This window comes from Drosophila grimshawi, unplaced genomic scaffold (genome assembly GCF_018153295.1).
Source record: "Drosophila grimshawi isolate 15287-2541.00 unplaced genomic scaffold, ASM1815329v1 contig_848, whole genome shotgun sequence".
Classification (NCBI taxonomy): Eukaryota; Metazoa; Arthropoda; class Insecta; order Diptera; family Drosophilidae; genus Drosophila; species Drosophila grimshawi.
In genome coordinates, this window is record NW_025063692.1 from 5,203,340 (window position 1) to 5,215,037 (window position 11,698).

Sequence of the window (11,698 nt, forward strand, 5' to 3'; positions counted from 1 at the left end):
TGAGTTGTTTTTAAATTGACACATAATAATTAAAATCAGCTTAAACAATATATTTTTAGTTTTTTTCTTTAGTTTATTATAAGGGATTTTAAAGTTAACGACCACGATTCAAAACTAAACACACAAACCTAGATCTACACTATTTTTTACAATAATATAAGAAAAAATAGAAGTATTATTTTGTTTTGTTGAAATATGTTAGGAGGTCTGTGGTGCAAATTGAACAAGCGCCTTGATGCGCCGCAATAGGACGGCACTAAAGTTCTTGCATTTGGTCGTATATCCTTCGCTGGCAGTGATTAATTGCGAACAGAACAGTTCGTTGAATGTGGAGATGAGCATCTGCTTCAACTGGACGATCTCATCCTGCGAAGCATTCAGTACGGACATGTTGTTTGGATCTGTCACAGATAGAACGGACGAGATTAGATATATATATTAGAAATAAAATCAATGAAAAATAATAACAAAATATATATATATATATATATTTGTGTACACTTGTCGAACATACCCAAACAGGTTTCGTTGATTAGACTACGATTCTCCTGGGAATAGATGACCGCATTGCGAAAATAGAAATCCACATGGATCCAGAGCAGATATAGACTCTGTTCCGCAATGAAAACGGACATTTTCAGTTCGCTGCGTTTATCATTGTGACGCTGGCTTAATTCTAAATAGTTTTTCTTGCCTGGAAGAGCATGTAAATCAATAAATGTTTAATCAGCTAGATATTAACCATATGGTAAAATGTACTCACCGCTTGGCCCGAATGTAATGTTGGGCAGAGAGGCGCGCTGCTGGACAAGATTGTCGGCAATTGCCTTCTGTGACAAATAGTAGGCAATGGAGCCTTTGAGTTGATTCAATATGACCACCATGATTGCGGACAGTTTCTTCGAGTCCGTTTTGCCCGAACTGCAATGGAATAATGAACATTAAAGATTCGTTCGTTGAAGAAAAAATAATCCCAACAACTAACAGGGGAGTCACATCGTTGATCATGGTCGTCAATAGATATTTGGAGGTGATGCCGTCTCGCACATGGCTTGTGACGCCGGCGCGACAATAGATCGACAGATTGGCGGATATATCCAGAATGTATTTGATATGCTGCCACTTATCCACCTCGGTTAGGTCGGTGGGATCTTGTTGCTGGTGGCGCTCCTGCTGCATCATGCAACGAATTGTCGCCTCATTAACGGTAAAGCGGCCAAGGACAACAATCAACAATTGACGTAGCCGGCTCAATCGATTTGTCATCTCCGGCGATGGGGCGCCACTGTCCAGATGGTGATGATCCTGCATAATTGCCTGATCATTGCATGTGATGCGGGCAAATATATTGGTGATCGCCGCCAGCTGCTGCAAATGTCCCAAACCCATGAACGGTGTCGCCGCCCGCAACATGCCTTCAATCATATCAATGTGCGAGAAGAGGAAATTGAGCAATTGCGTCGACGCGGATGTGTTGCGTGCGCCAAGTGAATCAATGATGCTATCACAAAATGACAGAGCCGGCAGCAGGATCGAACGGAAGCGTGCATCCACCGCTGGCATAAAATCATCCGGTTCATTGCGCTCCAATGTCAATTGCTGGCTGGCCTTCAAATCCGGTTGCATATCATAGATCCGCATATTGGAGAGGACACCGAGTGCACCCTCAGCGAGAATTTGTGTGGCGCCCAAATACGTTTGCGCCATTTGCATTAGGAATGCCATTAGGGATTCGTACATATATAGGGGCCGAAGGCTATCCGGTATCGGTTTGAGCACATCCTTCAGCTCCACATCCGATTGGGCCAGGCCGTAGAGTACCTGCTTGAGATAGCCACGCGATGCGATAATATCGCATAGGGTATTTACCGCACGCAGCTCCGATATTATGTCCAGGCAGGATAGGGCCAGCATGCTGCACATCGCATGTCCCGTCGTCACATCGTGACAGATCGTATCAATTAGTTTCTCACCAAACTCACTGATTATCTCCGCGGCCATTTCTTTGTGCTTCATCTCCTGCTCCACATCCGCCTGCAGATTCCCAAATGTTGTACAGCTATCCGAGCGCGTTCTTAACCTGTAATATGCCCAATACACATATGTATATATTCAAAATAAATACTTAATATTATAATTTATTACGGTAGATAAGTAAAAATTTAAGTATTTAAGTCTCTAAATTTATGTGGATCCAGTGGAATAGTAGCAGAATTTTCTTAGCTTTCCCTGGGGGCTACTCGATTAGAAATAGCCAACACATAACTAAGGTGTCTAGAGTCCAACAAGTATTGGCAGTTTTCTAGAGAAACCCATGTCGGAGACCTCTTTACAGTCTGCCAAAGCTCAAAATTGTAGAAATAGTCTTTAAAGCTTCTTACCACAAATTTTCACTCCGATTGAGATGTGGAAACTGTTACCTTGGCCTCATTGGGCTATGCAAATAATGAGAATTTTTACTATTAATCTGTCCTATATATGTATCTAGATATATGTATAGTCTGCTTAAGACCTTTGATTGATTGACTGACTGATCGCTGATTGATTGACTGATTTAATATAGAGAATTTTTACTATTGTTTTGACTGCTACTCTATTTATTATATATGTATAGCCTGCTCAAAGGCTTTGATTGATTGATTGATTGATTGATGCTTACGTTTCATTGTACTCGATCTGTTCGTCGCTGCGCACACGTTTCACAATCCGGAGACAGTAGAGCAGCGAGGTGTAAAGATTGATGCTCAGCTGCTGTGACTTGACCTCACAGGTCATTATCCAGGCGATGAGTTGCTTGAGGATGAAGCGCAGATTGCTGCTCTTGCAGCTGTTGCTGCTGACGCTGCTGCTGATAACATGCGTCGCATTGTTTGCGGCACTGTTCTTGGCCTGTTGCTGCTGTTGCTGTTGATTGTTGGCGATGGTGGCATCCACACCGGGCGTCGCATCATTTAAACAGATGATATTGCCATGCTCGTCGAGGGCACGCTGATCCTCCAGATGATAGTAGCAGTGACGCAGATTCTCGAGCAGCACCAACATCGTTTCCGTCACCTGTATGGAGAGCTTGACCAGCGGCTGCGTTGGCGGCACCTTGAACATTATCTTCTCAATGATATCGATAATATGCTGTTTGCGAACGGCAACCGGCAGCACCGTTTCGGGCATGGCGCTGAACAGCAGCTGGACAAGATTACCCCAGGCCTTCATGAAGGCGTATGTGGCGAGCCGTTGCATTCGAATACCATTCAAATTGATGGCATACTGAATGAGTGTTGTGATCTCATCGATGACAGCCTTGCGCTGACCATTGGCAATGGAGCTCTGCACCAGATGCAGTTCATCCATCAGTATGCAGTGCAGCTTATGGATATTAATAACGCCAGCACTATGTTGATGCATTGCCGCATTTGCCGTACACTCCGTCAGCAAGGTGGACACCAAGCGTTCGTCAAAGAACTCCAGATCCGGCTGAGTCAACGATAGCGTCTCCAATGTTAGGCAGTCAAGCAAACGATTCGCATGCAATTCGGGTGCCGTTGTCTGCATCATTTGTCGACAGGGCGTCACACCCAAACCAAATTGATTACCGGCCGCCGACATTAGCAGACTGGTGCTCAACTCCTGGGGTACACTGTGTCCATTGTGCAGCACATCCGCATTTACGGCGAGCAAAATATCGCACAGCAGCGTATACCGTGTCGTTTGGCCATGCGAGGCCGCCACACGTATCTCGATGGAGACACAGTTCATCAGGTGGCTGATCGCGTGCAGCATGTGATTCCTGTGATTGTTGCGGAAGGGTAGTGCACCCAAATGGCGCAACAGAAAATCATTGCATGTCAAACGGAAATAGCGCAATATTGCCTCCGATATCTGAGGACTAGCGCAGAAGCCGTGGAACAATCTGTAAATTCTCTCCACAATGTGGGCCGTATGCTCGCAATATTTATCACTCTGACGTTGTTGCTGCAGGATAGAAAAAGGCAGAGAGAGAATGTAAAAAAAAACTTCTTGAATAAGAATAACAGTTCACTGACTCACCTCCAGATGGCGCTCAAGGATCAAGACCAGCGCATTGATGCAGGAACAGTTGACATTGAGCTGAATCTGCTCGTTGTACATAAAATCACGCATCACATCGATGCCAAGCAGAAAGGTGACAAAATTGGGCAACGGCTGATTGATATTGACTTCGAACAGTTGCACAATTGCCTCTTTAATCTGCAATTCAATGCGCATCGGCTGACGATCTTCGACTTCCATTTCGGAAACCGATATCGTATCCGATACTGAACTCGTATTCGAATCAAGATCACCGGCATCACCCGTGGCATCCTTATGATAGGCATTGCCAAAGCGATCGAGTGCCTCATATTGACGCCGTTGCTCATCGCTCAGTTGGAGCATATCGATTTCCAGGCATTCAATAAACTGGCGACGTATCTCCAGTTTCTCGGTGCTGTTCGGTGAATACATATTGAGGATTTGGACAACGACATCGGGCTGGGCGGTGAAACCGCTCAAGATTTTGATGGCGGCCAATGTGTGACGGGGCAGCCAACTGTTGTACGTGACAAACTTGATGATGTTGTGCACATAGTCCGGCTGACGGCTACGCGGATTCAAATCGAGCAGCATACGATTCAAGCCCATCAATAAAATACTACAATTGGCCGCCTCAAAGAAGGCATTCTGTTTGGCGACGGCGACCTCGAGCAGCAGGAGCGCGTACAGGGCGCATTCCTCGAGCGCCGGTTTGCCCCGGAACTCATTGTAATCGTCTAGCTGCTCCTGTGCCTCCTCAATGATGCGCAATATCAGACGCAACATATCCGATTTGACCTGCAATTGCAGCATTATATGATAGCCTGGATGCGGATAGTCATCGCGATCGTTATCAAAATCGGCCGCCTTCGGCTGATATGTGGCAAGCAGAAAGTATAATAGTTGCATACATTTGGCACCCACTTCCCAACGCTCCACGGGATCCTTGTACGCCCGATTGTAGAACTTTAAAAATATCTTATCGATAACAAAATGCAAATACGGATCATAGCCGCCCTTGCGTTGTCCAGCGCCCAATCGATGTGGCATGTGTGTGGTCATCAGCGTATTGAGCAGCTGGAGGACGCCACGACTCAACTTGTATGTCTCCATTCGACATTCGTTCTGTACGATCTCCTCCGCCAAACTGAACGATGCATATGCCGACGAGTTCTTTGTCATTGTGGGTATCACTTGTGACTCCTCCAGATGGAACCAGATCGAGCGTGCCGATTCTTTCGATTTGCTGAGTGCAGCCAATGTCAATAGGATTTGACCCTTGAGTGCCACCGATGTGGTGCACGCGAGCAGGCCCAACAGCACTTGGGGCGTCTGCCAATTGACGTGCTCACAGATGACAATCCGTGAGATTTCATCATTATCGGCAACGGCCTGCACAATGCCCAGCACAGAAATCATTATCTCTGTCTCACTTGGCGCTATATTGCGCGGCATCGGCCGGCTGCGATAGATCGATCCACCTATCGATTGCTGATCGCTTCGCATATTCCTGTAAATATCAATTTTGGAAATGTCAACCCATTATCATATGTAACTCTTAAGCATAGCTGGACAGAGATACCTGACCAGGTCTCAGAACAGCGGCTATAATCGACAAACGATTGAAGCAAGTAATAGCCATGGCTATTTTATTTTTATGGTAATGAGAAATAATCCTCAATCCTTCGAGAAATCCTCAAGAATTTGGATCGATGGAATAGCTATTGGCGCCGAAGAGGGTACAAAAACAAATCAAACAGGCACACAGACAATAATAATATGTACTAATTGTTAGATGTTTCGGCTTGGGAACTGGTTGGTGCGCACTTACGTGAAATAACAATTGAGGGCCGTAAAGAAATTGTCCCAGCTGACCGCATAGGTGGACGATACATTCTGTGAGTCCTTGAGCAGATTAAAGGCTGCTCTGGCCGCAAATTCGGTGCGCGTCAGTCCGGCAATCATCTTCAAATACGGCGTCATCAAAATCTGCGGCAACAACTCACTGGCCAAACGGATGAACTTGAACAAGGAGACGGCACGCGATGTGTTTGATTTGCTGTTTGCGGCCGCATTGTGTGGCGTCGTTGTTGTCGCTTTGGCAATTGTAGGTCCCCAATACTCGTTGCACAGGGTGACGGGTATCCGCTTATCGCCATATAACTTGGCCACGCACAGCATCAGTAGCTCAAAATTGTCATCCAGATTTGGCGGCGATTCGAGTCCGGCATTCTGAAAACTCAGCATTACACGGGCCGTCTCATCCGATCGGCCACGCAGCTCCGATACCTTGGCGTGCATAAAGTCAATGAAATCCGTAATTAACTGATGCAAGCGACGGTAAATGAATTCAACTCTGCAAACACACAAAAAATAGAAAATAATTGATTCAAGATAGGCGAAGCCCTTCTACAGCACTCAATGATACTTACTCGTAGACGACATTTGTCTCGAGCAGCTCACGCAGGAAGAAGGTGAACACATTGCCGGCAAGCGCCTCATCGATGAGCTGCTCATCGCAATTGATGATAGCGCCAGCGTTTGTCTGAAGATCGATGGGCGCCTGCCTCAAACTGGCCAATGTCAGACCGAAGCTGTACTTGATGATGACATCCATTTGTGGCGTCTGCCAAGTTGTCTGGGCATAGATGGCCTCATAGAAGCACTTGACATACTCTGGATCACTCAAAATGGGCAGACGTGATATGTGCTGATTATCGCATTCGGCAAGGAGCAGCACGGACGTATCATAGCCATAGAGCAGTGCCATCAGCATAATCAGTGTGACCTCGCTGGTGTTCCCTTGTGTATTGTTGGCCAATTGCTTTAGCAGACGTATGGCAATATTTTTGGGTAGTCCACGCTGGGCGGACCAATGGAACAGGCACATGGCGAGTGCCTTGCGTGTGCTCTCATAGAGTGCCAGCACCTGATTCTGATGACGCTTCGAGCCAAAGGCACGATTTTTTGTCAACAACGCGATCTGTAAGTGGGCAAATGTAAATGATTTCACAATTTCAAAATATTTCATCAAAATCATTCATCTACCTCCTTCTCGGTGTCCATTTCGGCGAGCAACTCCAAGAGACGGCCAAGTATATTCGAATCCTCAACCAGATTCTGCACATAGTTGTCGAACACCACGGTCATCTGCAAGGGCAAAAAACAAACCATTAGTTATGAAAACATTTCTTCTGAGAGTGGCGCTATTATTTTTTCCCCAACTATATTACCTCCTTGGGCAGTTCGGTGCTCCAGGTGACGCCGCTCATTGCTTGAAACATATCGCGCAGTGTGCAGGTAATTGCCTTGCGTCCATCATAATAGAGGAGAACGGCGACAAGGCCACGCGGCAAGCCCGGATGACGAATCTGTTGACGTTGTGCTGAGCAGAGCAGCTCCAGTGCAATTATCTCATCCAGATCATACATATCCGACAATATAATGGCCTCATTGATTAGCTCCTGCGAAAGTACCACTTTTCGCGACTGACCGGCGAGCATAACACCCTCCATTGATATCGTTGCCAGCTGGGCACGACTCTTCTCACTTTTGGGCTGATCAACAGAGATAGTGGCAGCGAGGGAAGGGGGAAGAGGAGTTAAGGTTATGTTTTAACTGTCTGTACGATGATGCCACTTACCGGGTTGCGTAGCAAATTGGTAAAATTCTGTTTGTGCTTCTTGAGGCATTGCACCAAATCGGGGTTCATCTCATTGGGATTCCTTATGGCCGACTGGCAAATCTGATACAGACGCTTGTATGGCGTCCACATGTCCTCGATCACGCCTGATCCAAATATTGTAACATTTTCATTGTATTATTCAGTTATTATTTTTAACAATTTTAATGCTTCACTTACTATCCATTTTATTTGTTGCACTGCGCGTTGTATTCGATAAATAAACTTGCTGTAATTTTGGCCTGACATAAAACGCGGTAAAATTTGCCAGACTGCCGGCTTGCCAAAACTCACAATGACGATAACGATAACATAACGATAGGCAATTGTGGCAAGCAAAAATAAAGCGAATGCATCAATAAAATAAGATAGCGCCATTTGCACGACAGCGGTAAACTAGATTACAATATTTGAAGTGGAAACCATAAGCGTAGTCGTTATTTGAAAATTATAAGTAATATAATATAAATAAAACCATATTAAAATAAAAATATAATTATATATGTTAAAAAATAAAAGCATGTTCAAATAAAATAAATTGCTGAATTTATTTAAGCACTTCTGTATGAGTTTTTTTTTTTGTAATTCATATCAAAATTAAACTAAATCTATCCGCATGTTAGAATATATCTATAGTGACGCAATGCGGTGAATGATCTGGTGCAATCTGGTCACTCATAACTCACAGCTGATTCTGCCATCACTAGCAAACAGTGTAAACAACAAACAAAATACATACAAACACATTTGCGTTAGTTTGCTGTTGTTCTAGTTGTCGTCGGTTGTGAAAACCAAACGAACTGATCGATGGCCAAATTCCGCGAAACGAAAATACCCATAGCTGAATTTCTGGAAGCATACAGATGCCAGCCATGCTTATACAATTCACTGCTGGACACCTATAAGAATCGTGTGGCGCGCGAAGAAGCCTACGAGGCGATAATCAGTGCACTGAAAATACCGCAATTAACGGTCCTCGACATCAAATTGAAAATAAAAAGTGTACGCACCGTTTACACCAAAGAGTTGCGCATATTGATGCGCGAAAAGGAGCAGGGACGACGTTATGAGCCAAAACTGTTTTGGTTTAAACATGCCGATTCATTTCTGCGCCCCGTCTCGCTCTCTCATTGCAAGCGCGTAAGTCGCAAATAATGCATATATCCACATTTATATATATTTATTTGTTGTCTTTGGTTAGTTAAAGAACAAGCATGCACCGGTGGACAGCAGCTGCACGAGCAGCACCAGCAGCAGCATGGCCATCATCAAAAAGCAACACATGCAACACAACACCATTGAGGAGAAGGAGCAACAGCCGAAGGAGAAGGAGCAGCTACAGCCAAATGATTCCTATCTGCCCGAGCTAGTTGCTCAGGGCAGCAAACGTAAAATGAGCATTGGCACGAATACAAATCCACCGCCCGAGGCAGGCTGTCAAACGGAGGATTTGAGCGCCAATAAGATGGAGTTGATGATTGATGAAGCCAACACGCTCGGCATAATGGAGCAACAGCACCAGCAGGAGGAGGAGCAGCAGCTGCAATCGGAGCAGGAAGAGCATCAACAGCAGCAGCAGCAGCGGTCGTCGTCATCCTCGTCGCTGCGTAAATTAAAATACATACCATATCCACAAATGCAACATTCCCAGCAATCCCAGCCGCACAGACTATCCACACCGTTCACATCGCCATCGCCGTCACAGCAACTGGATTTGGCGACGTCGACCAGTGTCGGTCCATGCTATGCGGGCCCAAATGCTGTTGTTACCAGCAGTGGCGGTGGCGGCGCTAGTGGCGAGGATGATTTTATGATATTTGGCCAGAGCATCGCCTCACAATTGCGCACAATACCCGATCCGTATTCCCGTTCCGTTGCCAAGCTGCGCATCCAGCAGGTTCTCTTCGAGGCGGAAACCGGTCAAAGTAGCGAGGCCGTCAATCCGCATTTGCATAGCTTTTAAGCCCACAAAGTCAATCAATTTATTCTTGTATTGTACAAATTTTATATTTAAGTAGCTCGATTTGTCGTAATTATTGAATGCGTTAAGCTTAATATTATGCTTTGTTCAAACTTTTAGTTAACTAATGTATTAATCCTAAAGTAGCTAATTATTTTATTTATTTCTAAGTTGAATTTTCAGAAATTGCAATCTGAATTTGAAGTCCTTTAGTTGTAGCATCTTAGACAATTTTTTCGTATGTAATTTGACCATCAAATTTAACTACATATATGATTACAATCAAAAAGCGTTCTAATATGTATATGCCAAAGATTATAAATAAGTGTTTAATTGTTCGTTGAAAACAGAATGCCGCTCTTTTATCTGTACAAAATATATATAAATAAATTCAATTCATATCATGTTGAAAAGCATACATAGTTGTATGTATAAAAATACTTTATTTTTGGACAAGTTAGGAAAAAGCAGGCGTTGTATTTATCAATTGAAATATAATATGTATATAAGTGTCTCAAATTTGCGCTCCCAACAATCAGAATTAATATTGTATCAAATCGTTTTATATATCGATAAATACTATGACATTCCTGCCAGTGTGTGCAGCCCTTATTGTGATAGAAGAAACCAGTGCCGCACAATAGTTCATTTTGGTGAATAACGCATACTTGGTACCTGTAATTGGTGAAATTGTACATGTATCATTTAACTATGCCCTACTTCGCTCTGGAGAACGTAACTTGGTGAGCATAATATAAATAACTATTTCATTATGTTGTGTATATGTTGAGTTTATTGCCTAAACAATTTAGATAACTTTGATTATTGAAAATTCGCAATAAATTAAATTCCTCAGATTTTGGTGCCGGCTCACACCAACCTGCCTGCATGTCATCCTAATATTTATACAACCGATTTTTTTTGTTTTGAAAAGTGGATTGTATGAACAGCTGTTCGAGTTTTGCTTGTGCATACGATATAAATAACTTCAATACAAAAGTGATTCAGCCATGATGAGATTAATGCGTTAATAAAGACGTTTTATTATTAAAATATAAGTAGAGAATAAGAAATTTTTCTTCAGGGACCGTCAAAATATATCCCATTTATTTATACATACAATCAGGTTAACACTGTGTTAATTGTCTTGATTTCAGTTTTTCTGTCTGCGAACAATTTTATATAGTTATATTTATTTTACAGTTTTTCGTTTTCAAGCTCTGCTTTTCGATCTGCGTACTAAGTTTAAGCACACAATGCAAAAGAAAACTTGCTCTATCTGAGCCAACGAACCTCGTTCACAAAAGTGATTCACTCAACTGTGAACTAAGTCGTTCACGAGCTACAAAAGACGACAGTGTTGTTTCTAAAGTGTAAGTGCGTGCTGAGTAAAATTTACAAAACTGAAATTACAATTGTCAAATCAAATAAGAACATTTGTAGATCAAAAATTAGATAGCACTAATTGCAGCAAAGTGCTGCGCTTTAGCGTAAATGTAAGTATAATCTATCAATTTTTATATAAATGCATTCACGCACACACATGCATATGCTGCATTGTGTGGCCTGTGGCAATCTTTTTTTCTTTTTGATACTCATTTTTTTTTTGTTTTTTGTGACTGCACGATTATTTTGATATTTCGTCTGCACTTGTAGTACTTTTTGCACTTCGTGTTACTTCGTGGTGTGTGTGTGTGTATGTGCGTGCGTGTTTGTGTGGGTGTCGGGGAAAAAATACGCAAAGGACCATTAAGTATATTAAAAATGTAGGAATTAAATTGGTAATATGCTATTCTGTATATTGCAAAATGCTGTTGTGTTCGCCATATAACATAGGTGCATGTATAAGTGTGTGTATTGATATATCAGACCAAAGGCATTTGTTGCTGCTTGCTGAAAGTGCAACAACAAATTATTTGTTGCCCATACTCTCTTTTGCATACACATATTTATATATATTTTTATATATGTATGTATTTATGCATACATGCTGAAGTATGTATGCAGCA

At 43.1% G+C, this 11,698-nt stretch overlaps 2 protein-coding genes across 2 annotated transcripts; one reads left to right on the forward strand and one right to left on the reverse strand.

Moving 5' to 3' along the window:
• Nucleotides 1–2: 2 nt before the first annotated feature.
• Nucleotides 3–7,991, reverse strand: LOC6566320 (nuclear pore complex protein Nup205). The gene is made up of 12 exons (XM_001991995.3): nucleotides 7,910–7,991; nucleotides 7,691–7,836; nucleotides 7,281–7,604; nucleotides 7,096–7,197; nucleotides 6,480–7,030; nucleotides 5,879–6,403; nucleotides 4,045–5,557; nucleotides 2,660–3,969; nucleotides 986–2,080; nucleotides 764–921; nucleotides 515–694; nucleotides 3–401 (listed from the first exon to the last, which is right to left on the reverse strand). The coding sequence occupies exons 1-12, from the start codon at nucleotides 7,914–7,916 to the stop codon at nucleotides 199–201; spliced, it is 6,114 nt and encodes a 2,037-aa protein (XP_001992031.1). The 5' UTR covers nucleotides 7,917–7,991; the 3' UTR covers nucleotides 3–198.
• A 493-nt stretch (nucleotides 7,992–8,484) lies between these two features.
• On the forward strand, nucleotides 8,485–9,832 carry LOC6566321 (putative cyclin-dependent serine/threonine-protein kinase DDB_G0272797/DDB_G0274007). The gene is made up of 2 exons (XM_001991996.2): nucleotides 8,485–8,869; nucleotides 8,931–9,832. The coding sequence occupies exons 1-2, from the start codon at nucleotides 8,537–8,539 to the stop codon at nucleotides 9,690–9,692; spliced, it is 1,095 nt and encodes a 364-aa protein (XP_001992032.1). The 5' UTR covers nucleotides 8,485–8,536; the 3' UTR covers nucleotides 9,693–9,832.
• The last annotated feature ends 1,866 nt before the right edge of the window (nucleotides 9,833–11,698 follow it).